This window comes from Sminthopsis crassicaudata, chromosome 2 (genome assembly GCF_048593235.1).
Source record: "Sminthopsis crassicaudata isolate SCR6 chromosome 2, ASM4859323v1, whole genome shotgun sequence".
Classification (NCBI taxonomy): Eukaryota; Metazoa; Chordata; class Mammalia; order Dasyuromorphia; family Dasyuridae; genus Sminthopsis; species Sminthopsis crassicaudata.
Window position 1 is genome coordinate 500,410,533 of NC_133618.1, and position 20,516 is coordinate 500,431,048.

The 20,516-nt window shown below is 44.0% G+C and overlaps 1 protein-coding gene and 1 long non-coding RNA gene across 8 annotated transcripts in view; one reads left to right on the forward strand and one right to left on the reverse strand.

Annotated features, from left to right (window-relative positions):
- LOC141557734 (uncharacterized) overlaps positions 1-20,516 on the forward strand; it is a 36,498-nt gene that overhangs the window by 14,334 nt on the left and 1,648 nt on the right. The window contains exons 2-5 of one of the 4 annotated variants that reach the window (XR_012486887.1): positions 488-575; positions 13,400-13,483; positions 14,132-14,358; positions 15,111-19,959. This is a non-coding gene — a long non-coding RNA (uncharacterized LOC141557734). Of the gene's footprint in view, positions 1-10; positions 576-13,399; positions 13,484-14,131; positions 14,359-15,110; positions 19,960-20,516 lie in introns of those variants that run through there. The other 3 variants (XR_012486886.1, XR_012486884.1, XR_012486885.1) reach the window with 3 other exon arrangements.
- Positions 1-20,516, reverse strand: part of PTGES (prostaglandin E synthase) — a 34,856-nt gene that overhangs the window by 5,260 nt on the left and 9,080 nt on the right. The window contains exons 1-3 of one of the 4 annotated variants that reach the window (XM_074293838.1): positions 17,624-17,703; positions 11,345-11,526; positions 7,563-7,645 (exon numbers count right to left, since the gene is read on the reverse strand). In XM_074293838.1, the coding sequence (XP_074149939.1) occupies positions 7,563-7,645; positions 11,345-11,452 (191 nt within the window). In that variant the 5' untranslated portion in view covers positions 11,453-11,526; positions 17,624-17,703. Of the gene's footprint in view, positions 1-7,562; positions 7,646-11,344; positions 11,527-11,920; positions 12,173-17,623; positions 17,704-20,516 lie in introns of those variants that run through there. The other 3 variants (XM_074293837.1, XM_074293836.1, XM_074293835.1) reach the window with 3 other exon arrangements.

Here is a 20,516-nt window from a genome sequence, read left to right on the forward strand (position 1 = left end):
GCCCCTGACTTCTCTGGGCTCACCACCATCACCACAAGGGCAAGACTCATTCCATCTCATCCAGTTAGACTGCTCCAGGGCCAAAGTCACTTTAATTCTTTCAACAAAACCCTGTGACTTCCCCATTCTCAAAGTGAGAATTCCATTCTTTAGCAAGAGTCGCTTCATACTTGTCCAACCTGAAAGACTGTTACAGGGAAATGGGAGAGACCGGGAAGGCCTGAAGAATTCAGCTCAGCAACCCAAACTCAGTGAACTTTCTACCTTTGTACTAATCCGTTTCAATTTTTATTCCTAGAATTTGTGCCCCAAAAGGCTGGCATCCAATTCTATGTCTTGAAAAGCAGTTAGTTTGCTAGTACACTGTTGCTCTGTGACTGCTGAACAGTACAATGATTTAGTTTAACTCAGCCTTCTAATCCTTAGACCAAAGGGCCAATCAGGCTGAAACTATTTTATTCTTACTACTTACTGTCCTTAACATCAGGGATACATCTCTACTGCAGGACTTCAGACTGGTGGGGATAGAGATCTTAGAGGATGAAGAGAAGAGACCCTCCTCAACATCTGATCAGGTGAGTCACACTCAGGTAGAACCTGATTTTAGGCTTACAATTTATAAAAATCTGCCTTGGGCAGCACAGTATCTAAAGTGCCCAACATATAAAGACTATTGGAGGCCCTGGTTAAAATCCCACTGACATCGATTATACATGAGATCTCACTTGGGCAAACTACTTAATTTCCTGGGCTTGTTTCTTCAATTATAAAAGGAGGTACGGTTACATTAGAAGACCTTCGAAGTCCTAAATTAATAGTCTTACAATCCCAGCACTAACCAGTGGTTTAACCTCAGCAAAAGTCCCTTTCTCTCTTTCATCCTGTTTCCTCATTCACAAAATGGGAATAATAGTGCCAATAGTATTTATCTTACAGAGTTGTGGAGAAAACTTTTTAACTCTTCTACTGCTATTATAATTAGTGACAATAAAAATGCCTTAGAAGATGCCAATTTAATTGCTTCCTGAATAGGTGACAGGGAAATAAAATCAGCAGTAGCAAGTGCTTAGAGATCTCTAGCAACTAGGTGTGGTGCTAGCATCAATAAGTGTTTGCTTTAGGAAAAAAAGCCCGGAGCTTGAATTCTAGTTCTACCACCGGAGTTCCTGAGTACCCTCCCAAGCCCTCTCTCTGTTTCATTTTTCTTTCTGTAAGAAATGGGAGGACTGGACTTATAGGTCCACCCCAGCTCTAAAACCCAGTGGCCAACATCATACAGACAATTATTCTCAGCCGACCCAAACAGCTTGCCCTGTGTCTGGCTCCTCCGACCGCTGACACTGGGCTGGCGGCTGACAGGAGACACCTGGGTACTGCTGTCCAGCTGTTCCTTCTCAGGTTTGTCCAGGCGTGAGCTTTGCTGGGCACACACACAGGGTCTCATTGGAAACCAGTCTGCTACTGGCTGTCTTGGGTAAATAGCTACAGTCCAAAAGATTCTTATTGACAGCCCTGGAAACTGAGTAGGCATGAGGTCCAAAGCAACCTTTTTCTTCTCTCTATACTCCTCCCCACCTCACCCACCCCCACCCCCACTCCCAGAATACAGCAGTTTCTTTCTGTGATAGAGCTGCCCGTGACTGACTCAGCTCATGCAAACCTTTTTATCCCTCATACTTTAAGGCACAAATTGAGGCCATTCTCAGGGCACTGGCTCCCCTTCCTCCTCATCTTCCCATGCACCCCTGCTCCCACTGCACCCCATTTCTCCAGCAGTGAGTCCTTTGCATCTCTCCCTACCCACTTAGGCGTTGCTTCCATGCTGTTTATGGACACACCCCTGGCTCTCCCTAGCTTCAGAAAACTCTCCCTTGAGCCAAGCATCCCCACTAGCCATCCTGGCACAATTCATCCTCAAGGTCCTTGAGAAGGCACCTCTCCTTCCACTCCCCCTCTCCCTTCTGAACTCGGCCATCTGGCTTCCAATCTCATCACCCTCGCCCACCCCATACACAGTGCTCTCCCTGGGGCCCTCTCCCTCTCCTGGGCCGTCTCTATCCCTGCTTTTTGTGGTAGTGCTCTACGCCTCTCTTCCTGACAGCTCCTTCAAGGCCTTGCTGGCCCTTGGCCCGGTCACACTCACGAACCCTGGCTCTCCCTAAAGGTCCCGGGGTTTTCTTCTCTTTAACCTCCATAGGAAGATGATCTCTTCAGCTCTCATTGGGTTCAACTGTGATCTCTACAGCTGGCGATTCCCAGCTCTATTTCCCCAAGCCACACGGAAGCTTATTCTTGAGCTCCGCACTACTCACTGCCCCAAGAAGCGCTTTTTCTTTCTCTGCTACTCTTCTAAACTCTCCTCTTCTGCCCAAGGCAGCGGTCCTCCCAGTCTTCCCTGTCCCACAACTGCAGCATCATCCTCGCTCCTCGCCCGCCATTGTTGGCTTCCACGGCCACTCAGACACGAGTCCTCAGCTACGACAGCTTCCGGGTGGTCCCCTTGCTGCTGTGGGCTATCCCTGTGTTGGGCCGCCAAAGTGACCTCGTCACTTCTACACAGCCAAACATCAATGGCTCCTACATAATCCAATGTAGACTTCCCCTGGCCTTTGAAGCTTCACAGCTTGCCTCTTCCTACCTTCCCAGTCTCTCACATGGCTCCCCTGCACATCTGCTGGGATCCAGCGAGCCCAGCCCACGACTGTTCTGATCCATGATGCTCCTGGCATCTTCCCTTGGCCGCTCCTTCCTCACTGCTGCCCGAAGCCTTCCCCAGGCTCCCTGACCCGCTCCGTCCATGCAGAGCTGTCTGCACTCCCATCTACAGGGGAGCTCTTTGAGGGCAAGGCCTTCCTCCGGCCTTAGCATGTGTCTGGGTCCCAACAAACTCTTACTCCGTGCTCACTGACCCGGTCTAGGCTTCCTGCTTCTCCTCTTCCCACCCACCTGATCCTGGGCAACACTCTTCTCCCCCTCCTCCATCACACTACTCCTTAACAGGGCGCCTACAGGGGCTCCTCAACAGACAGAACTCTTGGCATTGACCTATAACAAAGTCTTTCAGTGACGGATGGATGCTCATGTCACCTCCACTTTAATGTTAAGGACTCAAGCTGACAGGTTAAATGTCTCATTCAGGATCACACAACCAGTAAGTGTCCGAGGGAAGAATCTGAATTCAAGCCTTCTGGGCTCCAGGAGCAGCCCTCTATCCAACATTGGATGCATTCCAAGCCTCTCACAGTGTGTTTCCAAACTACCTGGGCAGCCTTAGCCCAAGATACTACTTCCATGTCTCCCATTCCTGTCAAAATGCACTACTCTCCCCTCCCTCTTGTCCAGCCTTATTCTATCTGTAAGCCTTTGCTTGAGCCATCCCCTTGCACACGTGCCTATCATGTCCTTCCCTCCAGGCTCTCTTCTATGAAGCCCTCCCTGAGTTCCCCAGATAAAAACAATCTTTTGCTCTTTAGGTTTTTCAAAGCAATTTGCCTGGCCCCCTCCCCCTCCCCTTCCCATCAGTCTCTCTCTCTCTGAGCTCCTAACCCAAAACCGTGGTTATAGTAGAAGTTAAATAAAAGGTAACACTTCTACCAGGCTTTAAAAAGGCTTTTCTAGAAAAGGCAGGCATAGTGATGTGCTCCTACAATCCCTGCTCCTGGGAAGGGGGAAGGCAGGGAAATGATGGAGTTTAATAGTACTGAATGCTCTTATAATGACACCAATATGGGGAGCCCCCAGGAACAAGAGTGTCCGGGCTGACTATGGTGGGACAAACTGAATCGGATTGGAAACAAAATAGATCAAAACTTCCATGAGTACTGGCAATGATCCCATACATGGCTGCTGTATCTCTAGTTCAGACAAAATAGGGAGACCCAATCTCTAAAAATTTTTAAATTAAAGATTTGCAAAGCACTTTGCATATATAGATATTATCTCACTCGATCTTCACAGCAATCCTGTAAAGTAAGCTGGATTATTAGTGTCCCCCACTTTACAAATGGGAGACCCTAAGGCTGGAAGTGGCTAATGACTTTCTCAGTTATCACAGCTACTGCAGAATAGAGGCCAGATTCAAACATTCTGACTGCAAGGAAGGTGCTCTTTGCCTTACATCACCTAGTTTGCTAAATTAAGTAAGATAAATAATCAATGGAGAGATCCTGCCTCAATCCCATGGTATGCCAAGTGGTTAAATCAGTTAGGGAAAAGCACAGCCACTACAAGGTTCCCTGAGAAAAATCACAGCATCTCAGAGTTAAGATGGAACCTCAAGAATGTCTGGAGCCCCTTACATCTCTACTGAGGGGAGAGGGGTGGCCCTCAATGGCAGCAGGTTACAGACACCCTTAGTCACATTTAAGTCACTGCAGTCCCAAAAGAAGGTTCATTTGAAAGAGAAGGAGCAGGAGACATACATGTAAAAACAAAAGGCCTTGCAAAAGAACCAAAAGCTCTTTTCAGAAGGGCCTTGGACTAGCTGGCCTCTATGGGCCCTTCTTCACTCTCTAACTAGGATCCTATAAAGATGTTTCTAAGGACATCCTGAAGGATGGAGGGGAGGCAGCACAGAGCAAACACAAAGCTCTGTTCGAAGGGGAATTTGATAGTTTCAGAATCTAATCTAAGAAGAAAAAATGAAAAATCCATTCAGCCAAGAAAGGTAAGCCTGAGGGGTGTCATTCATATAATGACCACTTCAAGGCAAAAGTCATCCAAAACAAATTCACTCCAGACCAAACTTGCTCCCCACCCGCAGTAGCCTCCCTGCACTGCAATATCCTGCCTCTTGCTGAGCTGTTGCGACATCAGCCTACATTTTACTATGTCATTACAGCAGTTTAAAAATGTGATAGCTGTCTTGGAGAAGTGGCTCCTTGCCCCAGGCTGGGTCCTCCCTGGGAGAGCAGCTGCTGGTAGTCACGTCCAGGCAATCCAGGAGGCAGGCCTTTTCTTCCTGCTGCCTCAACAATTTTCAGGACTTTCATTTTAAGATAATTAGTTTTGTAGCTGGTAAAAACACAGTAAAGCCATATTCATTTCGTGTAAGCATTCTCAAAATATGGCCCATGGATCCATGGGGGATGCTCAAGACTCTTTCTACATCATCACTTCTGTTTTCATCACAATACTAGGATGTTTTACTGCCTAATACAGTAAATAACAATGAGGCAGCCAGAGTAAGTAGAGTAGCAGTTCTGAAGTCAGAAAGACATCTTCCTGAATTCAAATCTAGACCCAGACATTAGCTCTGTGACCCTAGGAAAGTCATACTTAAATCTACTGGCCTCAGTTTCCTCATTTGTAAAATGAGCTGAAAAAAAAGAAACCATTCCAGTGTCTTTGTCAAGAAAACCCCAACTGGGGTCACAAAACATCAGACACAATTGGAAAATACCTAAACAACCAACAAAACATCCATAGATACAAACAAGAGAATGCTTAAGAAGATAAATGTTTTAACTACAAGCATTCCAGGGAGGAAAAATTGAGACACATTTTCAATTTTAATCTACTTTATTAACATTTTCTTCATCACTTTCTTAAGTCTAGACAATAAAACAATAAATCAAGCTCTGATTTGTAGTATTTACCAATTTCCAAGAAGTAAATTCTCACTAAAATTTGACAATTGGCTCATCCAGATGAAATCAGCTCTGTTATATCCCTAGAAATAACCTATGTAAACAAAAATTTATTGAGGGTAGGAAGGTCCTCAAAAATTTAAGAGTGTAAAGGGATTTGGAGACCAAAAGTTTGAGAACTACGGATAGAGAGAAAAAAGAAGCTGGGCTCCACTAACATTCCAATCAACAGGAAATACAAATGAAAAGTCATATTTTTTAAATATCTCACAACTAACGAATTTTAAGTAACTAACTCAGCAGTTGCCCCAGTGCCTTCAATGTTTAATGAACTGGACTATGAAAGTACAATATATTACTTTGAAGGCGCTTCAATGGATTGGTAATAGGGAGAGGTGGAGATATTCCTTCCAACGATAGAAGTTCTAATTTATCCACACCTTCTAGTCCATACCATAATGCTCTTGTTGATGGTCCATGCACTGTGCTGGGAGCCTTTCTCAAAAGTTTTTGACATAACATTAATATAACAGTAGCACACATCTATATAGTACTTCAAGGCTTGCTTTACACATTCTCACTCATTTGATAAATGGAAGTGAGGGAACCCATGGGCTGTCTACTGATCCTCTCTCACCTCAGTTTTCTCATCTGTAAAGTGAGGGAGTTGGACTGATGGTCTCTGGAGCTTTCCTACCTACCTTCTGGACCCATCTCACTGCTGGTACCATCCTTAATGCTGCTTCTGCCCCACAAATGCTCCTCAGACATATACTGAGGAATCCACCACTCTTTAGAATGACCTACAATTTTCACTCTTCATATATGAGGTTACTCTGTCACTCACTCCCACTGAAGTAGCAGTATCAGAAAATATACCTTTGTTTCAGAGAGAAACTTGGGAACATTGGACATCTATCTATCTTTCTAGCCTACTGTTTGCTCCTGGGCCCAACTTGTTACCATGCACAATGTCCTTTGAAGGTATAGATACTAATAGGCCAGCTCTATGGAACATTTGTCAAAGTGTACATTGTAGAGTGGACAATACACCCCATTTTCCAGGCAGCCATTTTCAGCCCATTTAAAAAGGCAATATTCAGTTGTAGTAGTAGAGAGTATTCTGACTTTCTCTCCCCAGCTTGCCCAAGTTGAGTCCAAGTTTTTCAGAGTTTGGGATCACTTATATGGTGTATTTACTGCTCTAAAAAAAACAAAACACATAGTTTCATGCTTTCATGGCTGAAAGGTTTAGTTGTTGAGTAACAGCTCCACCAGCCCTGGCCTAATATTTAACTACTCTAGTCTCTGCAGGTTGATGAGATTTTCTCCTTGGGCTATAAATTCTTCAAAACACTAAAATACAAATGTCTCTGTTCCATATTTTGTAATAACTTGCTAAGCCATGGAGAAGCTGCCAAGGACTCGTAATTCCCCTTTGGGCTCCAGCATTTCAAGATCACAGTGTGGCACTAGTAGGAAGAGTGGCCTTGGAGTCAAAGATCTAGCTCAAGCCAGACTATGGGAAAAGAGGGAGAGGAAGAAGAAGAGGAGGAGCAGCAAAGAAAAACATTCTAGGCATGGGGGATAGACTTATGATGTATGAAATGATCAAATGAGGAAAGAACTGTAAGTAAAGAGAGCTTTGTAACTATTGCCAACTACTCATGTTTCTTGTCTGAGGTGACACACCCATGCATTTGTTTAGGGCACAGAAGGGTTTTGTTTCCTGTCCCAAGCTGTCCTAAGGTCTACCACTATAGGTAGCTTTTCTCTACCTGTTTCCATCAACTCCACTCTCTCTGCCCTAACTCAAAAACTGGTACAATAGCTAAAACATCATCTTTCCTTCTCTCTATCTCTACTTCATAGCCCACTAGCCATTTCTCCAAAACAGGATCCCAGCACACAAGGGAGGGAGGGAGTAAGAGGCTAAACGAGGAACACAAAGGGATAGAAAGTAAGGTCACTTGCCTGCGGCACCGCTCCACATCTGGGTCTGTCCGGCAGTACTGGAGGCCTCCGTGCTTCAAAGCATCTTCTGGATTGGCAAAAGCCTAGAAGATTGTCAAGGAGAATTACTACTGCATGAGATACAAGGCAAGCCTAGGGATGTCTGGTCACAGGAACCTCCACTTAAAGAAAGTACCAAGGCCAGTCATCTCTTCATTTCTTATCCGACTTCTCTATAGTGCCCCTCTCAAAAGAAAGGGGGACAAAAGAATAGATGGCTGAGCTTGCTATCAGGAACACCCGAGTCCAAGTCTAGCCTTAGAGAGTTACTACTTGGGTGAATCTGGGCAAGTCAACTGTAAAATGGGACAATAAGGGTCCCTGCTAGGCAGAAATGTGAAGATCGAAGGAGATAACTAAGCGCTTAGCACATGCACACTGTATAAGAGCCTTGATCAATACTTGTTCTTTTCCTTTCCCCCACTTTCTCTTTACCTAAGTTGTTCACTTCAATCTGAATTCACTCCTTGGTCCCTGGAGCCCCTTCTGCATCTCCATTTAAGAAAAATGTCTTATTTAACATGTATTGGTCAACCTGCCATCTTGGGGAGGGGGTGGGGGGAAGGAAGGGAAAAATTGGAACAAAAGGTTTGGCAATTGTCCATGTTGTAAAATAAATAAAAAGCTATAATAAGAAAGGAAGGAAGGAAGGAAGGAAGGAAGGAAGGAAGGAAGGAAGGAAGGAAGGAAGGAAGGAAGGAAGGAAGGAAGGAAGGAAGGAAGGAAGGAAGGAAGGAAGGAAGGAAGGAAGGAAGGAAGGAAGGAAGGAAGGAAGGAAGGAAGGAAGGAAGGAAGGAAGGAAGGAAGGAAGGAAGGAAGAAAAAGAAAAAAAAAGAAAAAAAAAATGTCTGGGGCCAGCAGTCCAGACTCCTCTATCACGTCACTGCCCATTCTCTTCTCATTTTCATTTTATAGACCCTTCCCCATTCCAAGTATAAGCTCCTTGAGGGCAAATTCAGTCTTCCTTTTACTGTATTTGTATTTTCAGCATTTCCTATAATGCTTTATATATAGTAAGCTCTTAAGAATTGCTTGATAACTGACTGAATTGGGTTCACATGGAGCCTCCAAGAGGACTCTCACCCTATTTCTGCTTGTTTATTAGAATATAAGGGTCTTGTAAGTAGAAATGGTTTTATCTTTTGTATTTTGTATCCCTACCTTTTAGCAGAGTGCCTGATTTTAATAATAATAATGATAGTTTTTATATAGTGCTTTAAGGTTTGGTAATGCACTTTACAGGATTCTTATCTGTTAACTTTTAAATCAAACTAGACCCATTCTCTGGGATCCCATTTTTAGTCAGCAAAGCCTCTACATGTTTCTTAAAATAGAAAAAAAGGGCTAGCCCTTTATTCAATTATTCAAATAATCCTAATTGCCTAAGATGCCTTGTTTACAATTCACTAATATATTCGCACATTCTTAAATACCAATGCACTGGTCACAATATTGTGATGGACACAATTCTCAAAGATATTGAAGACACAGTCCCTGACCTCCTGGAGCTTACAGCTGGTTGGAGAGTAAACCAACAAATAACACCCAGATAAATGGGTGGTACATCACTTACAAGAGATTATAAACTAAGTTTATAGTAGCAAAGATTTAGAGCTCAAAAGTACCTTACAGTTCATTCAGTCTAACCCCTTCAATAATCAGAGGAGGAAACTAGGTCCAAAGTGTTAAAGGACTAGCTCGAGGTCACAAAGTTTGTTAAAATGTGAAACCAGGGAGGCAGCTAGGTGGCGCAGTGGATAGAGCACCAGCCTTGAATTCAGGAGGACCTGAGGTCAAATCTGATCTCAGACACTTAACACTTCCTAGCTATGTGACCCTGGGCAAGTCACTTAACCCCAGCCTCAGGTGGAAAAAAAAAAAAAAAAAAAAGATGTGAAACCAGAATCTCATGGTCCAAGTCCTTCTTTCTCACTTGGGTAGATTTGGGGGTCAAAGATACCAGCCAGAAGCAATGTGCTAATTTCCATATTTATGCTATTCCCAGAAAAATCTCCTACTTCCTTTTACCCCATCCCAGCAAGAATTCCATTACCTTTAGGAGGGTGACCAAATCTACTCTGTGAATGGGTTTGAAATGCAAAGAATTAAATTGTAAAGCAAGGTACAAAGAAGCAGCAAGGTCAGTCTAATGAGAGAAATTGCCCCTCCTAATAATCATTCTTCATCAGGGCCAATGATGACTGGTTTCAACATAAGAATCCCTTGTGTAAGCAGGGATCCTCTTCTTCCTCATTCACATGTCATTAGAATTGTAGTCAGTGACAAGCCATTGGACTTACATGCATTCCGGATTCCTTAGAAGTACTAACTTTGTGTCTTTGGGCAGATGATTAATTTCTCTGGGTCTCAGCTTCCACATATTAAAAATGAAGCTCTGGATTAGATGAGTTTAAAGTCTCTCCCAGAAATAAATCAATGATCTCATACATTTCTGTCTCAGGCAGTCATGTTTCCTTTAATCTTCCAATAATGCTCAATGGACAGCTTCTCTTCCTTTCCTCTCTCAGCTTGTGAACAAGCTTTAGGCTCTATTTTGAAATTTTACTTATTTCTGACATGCAACTACCATCCTATGATGTAGGAAAGAACCATAATAAGGAATACTTATAAGGTACTTTAGGTACTTAACAAATGTTTGCTGAATTAATTTAAAAAACATATTTTACATTGGTTATCTCACCTGATAAAGTACATGGTACATGTATTATCATTCCCATTTTGAAGAAACTGAAAAGTTAAATGATTTCCCTGAAGTTACATAGCTCATATATGGCAGGATTCATTAGGATTTAAATCCCACTCTTTTGCCACTAAATCCAGTGTTCAAAAAGACAGAGGATAGAAACAGGAAGGATGATTAATTAGAAAAGTATATCAACAGTGAAAAATTGGAATAGAATAAAAACTCCAGGTGATCACTTTAGGCTACAGTTCTCTGTAGCAGGGATTCTCCAACTATTTTAAATAATATAAAACAGGCCCCTCAGGCTGGTTCATACACTTATTTGATCACCATCCAGTTAAAAATGCATTACCATCTCGAACAGTTTTTATTTTTCATTATTTTTTTGGTTTCGTTTCCTCTGTTTTTCCCCCCGATTATTAAGGGACTAAACATGTCGGGTGAAAATTTTTCTATATAATCTTTGCCAGAACCTGAATCCTCCTGATTGTTTCCAGTTAAAATTTTGGCTTAGAAGATTCTGATGACCCTGGAGAATAATCAGCCTGGGGCTCGGGGAATTTCCACTTAATGATCCTCATGTCCCCGGCTTACTCAAGTTTACTCCACTCCCAAAACACAGTTTCTTAAATGAAAGATACATGGTTTCAGGGCAGTCAGAGTTGTACTATTCCTGAACTGCTGGCTTAAAAGAAATCTGATTTTTTTCCCAAATACCAAGAAGAGATTAACATACACATAACCTTCCAGAGGACTCTTACTCGTATGTCAAGTCAAATGAGAAAAATGTTCTTTACGATGCAAAAGATAAAATAAATAGGCTCTAATGACACAGACTGGGGAATGGAAGCTGGGAGGAAGAATGGAGGAAAAGAGAACCCCAAGCAAATAATTTTTTAAAAATTTAACATCCAACTCGCTTCTAAGTCTCCACCAGCATGTAAACATATGCTGGGTTTTATTTATCTCCTCTAAATATTTACAGAGATAACAGAACAAAACCAGAAAGGGGAAGGTTTCAGAGGGGCTGAAAACTTACTTTCTTCCGAAGCCTCACTTGCCCGGTGATAACTGCCAACAAGTACATCTTTATGACTAGCACTGTGCTGTAGAAAAGAAAGTTCGCAAAGACTTCATTGTCCATCATCCTGTTAGCGGGAGCTGGAGCTCGGTCTTCTTCAGATGCCTGGCCAAATGGAGAGTTCCTTTGTATGCATGTGACTGAGCGAGCAGGGCAGCGACCAGGAGAAAGGGGAGGAAGGGAGAAGGAAGGGAAAGCGGGAGGAAAAAATGGTTTATGAAAATCCTTTAGTCTATAGTCAACACAGAGACACCCACACAGAAGCACTGAACCTTAAGGTGACAGATCCTCTTTTTCTTAGCCTCTCCTGCCCAAGTCCCTTAACCTTGCTCCTTTAGCAACATGCCCTCAGGTATTTTAGAAGATGCTGAGAACTCCCTTGAAACCCTGAAATCCCTAAGTTGGGGGTAAGTTGAGGAGCATGCAAATGAAGAATTTATCTTTGCAAGAAATGTCACCCTCCCTAATTTAGGGCTCAAAAAGCTGGCCCAGCAAGGTCTCAGAACCCCCCTCCCCCAATTTTATATCCCCTACCTCTACTCCAGAGCACTTTCTATTTTCTCAGCAGAATGAATTTACCTGCTCTGAGAAATGACAGGTAACCAATTCTTAAAATAGAATGCCTCCCCAGACCAATGGCTGGAAAGCCTTTATCTCTGACCACACAGAGGCCTTGAGAGTCTATCAGCAAACCTTTTGGGCACCCTCATGGGCCACGGCTTGGCAGAGTATTTCCTATTGGCTCCTGAGTCCTTACTGACGGATGCCGGGGAGTTTCCTAAAATGCCTCCTTTCCCTCCCTCAAGGTACGGCTTTAACAGAAAATCATTTGAGGAAGTAAGGGTGACCCAACCATTAGGTAGAAAAGACTGTAGCAAAAGGGGGCAGGGTGGGGGAGGTAGGGGTGGGGGCTAAGGCTCACTGTCCCATCTTGTTCAGTTTCCTGTACTAAACTCTGAACTCCTTGAGGGCAAGGACAAGGTTCTCTCTCTGGCTGGCTTTGCCAAGATAAATCAAAGGCAAGTTTCAACATTCTCTGTGAATCTCATTTCCTCACCTGTAAGATAAGGGGGTTGGATGAAGTGATCCAGACCCTAAATTTTAGAATCACAGAATGAAAGTGGGAGGATATTGGTGATCTTTGCCCAACCCTCTCATTTTACAGAAGGTTAAATGATTTCCCAGAATCACAGGGAAAATAGAATTGGTTAGAGCAGTAATGAACTGAACCAGCTACATAAAGTTAGTTCCCAATCCCTCTATTTTTGTCCGCCTACATTTTTGGTTTTCTTCACAGGCTAATTGTTCACTATTTCAAAGTCCAATTCTTTTTGTACAGCAAAATAAATGTATGGACATGTATACAAATATTGTATTTAACTTATAATTTAACATATTTAACATGTATTGGTCAATCTGCCATTTGGGGGAGGGGATGGGGGGAAAGAGGGGAAAAGTTGGAGCAAAGAGTTTGGTAATTGTCGATGCTGAAAAATTACCCATGCATAAATTTGGTAAATAAAAAGCTATAATAAATTTAAAAAGAAAATAAAATAGAATTGGTAACCTCTAAGGTTTCTCCAATCCTAGATCTAGGATTCCATGAATGATTTGAAAGGGCACATCAGGTACTCAGTAAATATTTATTCCAAAATAAATAAATATTTATTTATTCCTCTTTATTCCACTTTGGGAAGGGGGAAAGAAGGTAGGGAAGGAGAACTCTAAAATTCATTGTCTTTCTGGGTTAGTGGATTGCTCACTTGTCCAGTTTTAAACTATTTTTCTAATAGTTTAAAACAATTACCCCACTAAGGCCTTCAGACCAGCTTAATATGGTGGAAAGTAAGTTGGATTTAGTCAAAAGACCTGGATTTAAATTCATCTCTATTTCACTCTGTGTGTGTGTGTGTGTGTGTGTGTGTGTGTGTGTGTATGTGTGTGTGTGTGTGTGTGTATAAATCTCAATCCCTACAGACTCATTGTATCCAACCTCTTCATTTTACATTTTAGGAAATGAGATGCTGCCAAAGAATTCTGGAACTTGCCACTGAAGCACAGATATAGAATATCTATGTATCACATATCTACACATAGGTATGTCATATTCATGTTTATATTTGTGTTATTGTCTACACCACATACACATTAATATTTGTATTGTCTACACCACATACACATTAATATTTGAATTGTCTACACCACATACACATTAATATTTGTGTTGTCTACACCACATACACATTAATATTTGTGTTGTCTACACCACATACACATTAACATTAGTGTTGTCTACACCATATATACATTAATATTAGTGTTGTCTATACCACATACACACTAATATTTGTGTTGCCTACACCACATTCATGTTTATATTTGTGTTGTTGTCTACACCACATATATGGTTAGATTTGTGTCGTTCTTTTTTCGGTGGCATCCCGCTCTTCTGAGACCCCATTAGGGATTTTTCTGGCAGTCCCTTTTCCAGATCATTTTACTTATTTACTGAGTAAATGAGGCAAAGAGGGTGAAGTGACTCGCCCAGGTGCCAGTCTAAGTGTCTTGGGCTGGATTTGAACTCTGGGAGATGAAGCTTAACTGACTTGGGGCCGGCACTGACCCATGCAGCTGTCACATACACATGCACAGAGACACACACCCTCTATCTATATCTATACACACACACATTATATATAAGCACACACAAAGTCCGTACACATGTGCATATTTATAACACGGCAGATACAAACGCGTGCCGTTACCCTCGGGGGCTGGGACAAGCATCCTGGCCTTCACTTCCCTGCTTTGGACTGAGGAGGCACCGGAAGGCCCGCGGGCAACCAAGCCCTCCAGACTCCCCTATTCTACTGGGGGAAATACCCCAAAGGGCGGTATTCGGTCTCCCTGACCCCTGCACCTCGGAGCCACGACTCCTAGACTAGAACCGCTTTCTGCAGCGCCTCGCCCAGGTGAGCCACCAGGGGACGCCCTTTTCTCCTAATATAGCTCTGGCCCCTGCTGCGGACCGCAGGAAACCCCATGCAGCCTTGTGATTGGCCGGTGTGTTCCGAGGCGGGGCTCTGGAGGCGGGAAAACGAGGGGGCGCCTTTCCCGCCCTCCGGGGCGCGGGCCGGTATCTCTGGGCCCGGGGTCTGGGGAGCCCCCGCGTCCAGCTCTCGGCCTCTTGGAGAATGTCACCTTTCACCCTTCGCTGTCCGCAAGCATAGGTGGCTCCCAAGACTAACGCAAACGTGCCACAAATGGAAGGTGCCGAGCCGCCTTCGGCGAGAGCTTGGGCTGCAGCCCTGCCTCTGGCCCGGGATCGGAACCCCGCGGCCCCGGCAGCGCTCGGACACGGGAAGTTGGGCGGGGAGGGGGCGCCATCAGCCATGAGAGCCCCGCGCGCCTCTGAAATCACGAGTTATTCCGGGGCGGGGGCGGGGCAGGAATCTGGAGATATAGAAATATAAGAAATATGGAAATACTGAATTCCACGTCGGGCGTTCTTGGCCCCTCTCGGCCTTACACGGGCCACGCTTCCGAGTCCGCTGGGGAAGCTCTCCCGGGAACGGGTCCGAACGTAGAAGGGCCAGAACTCCCAGCCCGGCTTGCTGTTCTCCTGGTTTGAGACCGGGCGAGGCGAGGCGGGACTGATTACCCCCGGACATGGCCCGTGTTTCCGGGCGTTGTGACCCCTCTGACCCTCAGGCGCCCTTTCCAGGGTCCCGCAGGCGATGGAGCATCGGGAAAGAGGCCCATCCGGCTGGCCCCATGTCCCGCAGGAACGCCGCTGTCCCCGCAGAACCAGGCGCCCCTGGAAGCTCCTGCACTGTGATGAGCACGACGGGCACCGAAGCAGAAAAGAGGAACTCTTAGTGAGCCACAGGGACCCCAGCGCATTGATTTATAAATAGGCTTTCTGGTCCAGCGGAAAAGACTGGGCAAGTGGTGCTTCGGCCACGTCATTTTTAAGACCCCTCCTGTGTGAGAATCGGGAGGCCCGTGACCGGGAGACGTCCGGGAGAAATGAATGGCATTCTTTAGAGAAATGAAACCTAAATTAGAAAGTGGAGCCCCAAGGAAATCGAGGAATAACCAGGGGTGGAGGTTGTCTCCCAAAGAATGTAAGCTTGTTGGGGGCAGGAACTGGCATTTGTAACCAGGGCGGAACCAGGGACAGCTGTTGCTCCAAATTGTCCAGTCTCAGGCCTTTGTCAAGACCCCATCTGTTGCCTCTGAGACTCTTCTCCCCAAATTTTCACTGTTATTACTAATGGTTCCGAATTACCAGGAACTTCGCAGTTCCGAGGCCCCTCTGAGCTTCATATTTACTGGCCTTGTAAAGATGGCCAGGAAGGGGTTACCATTTCTATTTTGTAAATGAGGGAATTACTCGGAATCACATTCAGAAGAGGAAAATTTGTTGGCCCAGCCCCTAGAACAGGGCCCAGCTGGATGGGTGGAGGACGAGAAGTTAGTTTCAGCATGAGCCTTTGTCCAATAATTTCCAGGAGACTTGACTTTGCCAAAAAATGGCTGGGTCTAGAGAGCAGTTCCTGGTTTGGAAGTGGGGAGGAGGAGGCTGGAGACAGGATCTCTGCCTGGCCTCCCTCCACTTCTTACCCAGACCCTCCAAGGTTTTATTTGCACACAGGCATCTCTTTGTGGGCTGAGAGGCCATCAGACCTTTGTAACACATCAGGAATCTATTTCCTCAAAAGGCCCTGAGAGAATTGATGTCACATTCCTAGAGAAGTACTCAGATGGAGCTCCCCAAATCAGCCTGACCAGTTTTCCCAAATGGGTGGAATACGTCAAATCCTTCCCGTTTGGGAAGAAAACAAAACAATATCATAGGAATCAAGAAGATCCATCCCTTTTCTCCTGAAGTCTGTGGTATTGTGATCTCAAGGAACAAAAACTTCTAGTCATGAAAGCACAGTATTTTAGGAATGACATTTTTGTAACTATCTAAAACAAAAACTTTTATGGCCATAGGAGGCTGAAATAGATATTTATCCTCTACTTCCTGGAGATAGGAAGATCTGAGTTCAAATCCAACTTTAAACAGTAGTTTTGTCAGTCACTTAATCTTTCTGTCTGCCTCAGTTTCCTCATCTATAATATGGAGGTGATAACAGCAACCAGGGTTGTTGTAAGAATTAAATGAAGTAATAATTGCAAAATTCTTAGCACAGAGCCTGGCACATAGTAAGCACTATAGAAATGTTAGTCATCATTACTGCTTATTCTCTGGCTTTCATGTCCCAGGTTGTTTGTGAAGTAGTTTTCAAGAACAGGTAGCTGTTCGGGGTTAAAGAGGCAGGAAGACTGTAATTCAGATCCCACTTTTGCTATTTGCAAGCTAGTGACATTGGGGAAATCAGTTAAATGTACGGTTTTCTCATGCTTTAAATGAGAATGACTCTAGTATCGTTTCAAAAGATTGCTATTAGGATCAAATGAAGTTTTCTATACCCATTCATGTAACATATGTGTATATATAAACATATACATGTACATATGTAAGGCATTGTGAACAGACCATGTGTGTGTATACACAATACATCTTACACACATAATATAACTTAAAGCACTCTACATACATCTTAACTATAATTAGTAGTAGTAGTAGTGGTATAATAAAAAATTCAAGATATCACTCTCCAATCCCTCCCCACCTCAGTTCTCTATCCGAACCATTCCTCTGGGAATAGTAATGAGGGTTGGGATCCCTTTAAGATTCCTAATTGCCCAACCCATGACTGACCTTGATTCACATTCCTGGTCAAAAGCACCCTTTGAATATCCGGGCCCAGCCCCCACTATCAGCTCAGCTTCCCCAGCCCTCACCAGATCTGGGCTACCTGAAAAGCTCGCCCAGAACTTGGGGGTACCGCCCATCATCTTCTACGTATAAAAGAGGTGAGCCAGAACGCCCTCATTGCAGGAGCCCTCCCAGCCCACACATGGTATCCTTCCGGCCATGTAAGGGTCCCTGCCCGTCCTGCGGCCACCTTTGGCCCTGGCATCTTTCTAACTGAGCTTTACTTCCAAATTCCTACAATAAACCTTTTATTTATCAATCTAGGTTTTCGGGCCTGTAAATTCATTTTACAGGGGACACTGCGCCTCATGGGATCTATGCGCCGACAAATGGGGTTCCCCCTTTCCTTTCCCTCATTAGTTGGTGGCCCTCAGGGGACCCCGAAAATTGTTACCCCGAAAACTAACCTTAACCTTTTCAGGTCTCTCAGAACCAATTTTCGTCCTGACCCGGCGAACTTGGAGATGTCTCTACCCAACTGTGTGAGCCTTCACCTTCGCCACCTGAGAAGCACTGGATAAGATAACATCTCCCCCTTCCCCCATCCTCTCTTTTCCAACCTCTCCCATGTGACTTAACCTGCCATTTAAATGCTCCCATCCTGTCCCCTTCTCGGGGTACAGTGGGGAGATTTGGGGACTCTTTTCAAGATCTCTAGAAACGCCCCTCTCGTAGCTTTTACCTGGTTCTTAAAGGAACCAAGACTTCCAGCCCTCTCAGAGAACTAGCTTGTCCCATACCTTTTAAAATGGGACTCGGTTTCCTGACCATGCTCTCTAGGCTGGATTTTAAAACTGCCCATTTTCTTTCTAAGCCTCAGGGCATACTTACCTGCTTCCTAAAGCCTAGACAGAATTTAAACTAGCTGTTCAAGACTTTCTCTGTCTCAGTAACCTTGCAGGTGGGAGCCCCTGACTTTTCTCTTGGTCCAGGACTTTTAGCTCCTAGCGCACTCTATTTCTCTCGATTGGATGCCCCCTAGGCCCCCTCATATACTGACAATTAAAAGATGCCCTTTTGAAGTTCTGGTCCTGGCCAGCCTAGAGCTTCAGAAAGGACATCTTTGTAATTTGGGCTGGGGAACAAAATTCTGAATCCAGGCAAATTAATTGTTAAGAGAGTGAAATAGTTTCTTTTTCTCCTTTTTTCCCCCATCCTGACTGCAGGCAGACAGGGGTGAATTAAAATGATTGAAACTATTTAAATACTCTTCAACTACTTTCAATTTGGCTTCTGGCTAGAATCTTTCTCTGTTCTGGTGTGCAACAGTTCTTTTTCTACTGCCTCAGTTTCCTTAAACTGTCTCTTTCTTGACTGAACTTCTCTGGCTTCAGTCCAGGAAGTCAGGGATATAAAATTAAGAATAGATTCTCCCTCAAGCTTCCCTTTAGAGAATGGCTACATTAACACCTGAATTCTATATGTAGAGTTCCAATCTCTCTCTAATCTCCCTAAGCCCAACTTGCTCCGGGAGTCGCTTATCTCCAATTAGGGTCTGACCTTCTAAATGCCCCAAATGCCCCCACACCCTAATCACTAAAAGAAGGGTGGGGGTGGGGTTTTTGTCCTCCACTCACTATTCTCTGCATTACCTAGCTATCTTGCATGTAGCCTGAGGCAAATGCTAGCTGCCTTTCCCTCCCTCTACCTCTTCTAACGGAGTAGGGAGGGGTCACGTGGGATTTCTCCACCCACCTTCGAGGACTCAAAACTGGGGGACTTGCATAAAACTGTTTGACTATTGTTCATATGATATGAGAAAAACTTTTAACTATTGCTCTGTAGTCTTATTTCAGTTCAGGCCGAATTGGAAACTATTTTACTCTTTGCTTAAAATTTACTAGACTATGATTGGCTGGCTTATGTTTTAACTTTGAAATCCCTTATTCAGTCTTTGGGATTATTCTTTAAAAGCAATCAGAAATCAGACACCTGTCCTAGGACTGGCAGTCTCTCTGATCTGTTTCTCCACTCCTGTTACCCCAGTTCCTTAATTATTATTTCAGCATTTCGAGATCAGAACTGTAATGGTTGGGGTGGCCTGTCTTGGTCTAATTGCATAATTTACTCAGAAATCCCTCCTCCCTAGAGAGAGAGAGAATGAAGCTCTCAAACTCCATTTTTTGTCTCTTTCTCTCTCGGAGCCCCTGACAGACTTGGGATGCCTTCTCAGGGCAGCAGGACTGCCTTGAGCACTGCTACACAGCAGAGGCTGAGTTAAATGCACAAATGACCACAGACCTAAAGACTGTCCATCTCAGGCTGAGATGCCCCCCAACTGCAGAGATTCAAACAGGGAGGCGTGTGTCTCTCTGAATGAGGAGTGCTGTCCTATGCTAATAATTCTGGGGATATCAGGGAGAAACTGGTCAGTACCACAAGTCCTTGCATTTTCTAGTTTTAGTCTGGTTTGTTTATTATTGTCCTAACTCTGTTTCCCTAATTATCTTGACTCAGTTTCCCTGCCTCTTAGTCCTGCAAAACCTCCCCCGGTCTCTTTATCAGAATACTTGATAAGTTCTTATGTTTCAGAATAGCAGAATGCCTCTCCCATCCCAAGCTATGGGAATGTCTTCCAATATTGCTCTTGCTGGTTTACTGTTCATGAGATAACAACACCACCCACAGCGAGGTGGGACAGCTCAATTTCCCGGGACTTGATTGACACTGTCTGGAACTCTACGCTCAAGCCAAGCATTGGTCATTGAGACGTCATGGCACAAGCTCTGGCGAAATGGAAAAGGTAAAAGTTTTTTTTTCTTTTTGCAGCAGAGAGGCTGCAAAAAATTGAAAAAGCTTTTTACCTGTCCACTAATCTCTCCCTTAGGGACGCCTAAAGGGAATGAAGGCTATGGAGTTGGGGTCTGGTTACTAACAGATTAACTAATCTCTCTCCACCCACTTTAACAGGGCTTCTCTGCTGTTAGCCCCTTTGAATCGAAAAGGTTGGGAAAAGAGCAATAACCAAACTTAGCCTGGGTTTCTGTGGATGTTATTCATACTTTATGGATTTATTTCTAAAAGTTTAACTGCTAACTTCTTGAATTTTCTTATGTAGAATTAGATATTCTGTATATGATTGTATTTGCATTGGGTATTTTAAAAACAGATTTGTATGAATATCATCTACTTGGATATGAACCTATGGGGACAAATTCCTTATTGTTATCAACATAAGGTTATGATAAATATTTGTTCTTACATTTTTCCTTCATGTAACTGGTTTTAAGATCAGAGTAATAGTCAATAGAAACTGTTAATGCGATTCAATTGTCATACCTTGCTATTTTTAGCCTGATT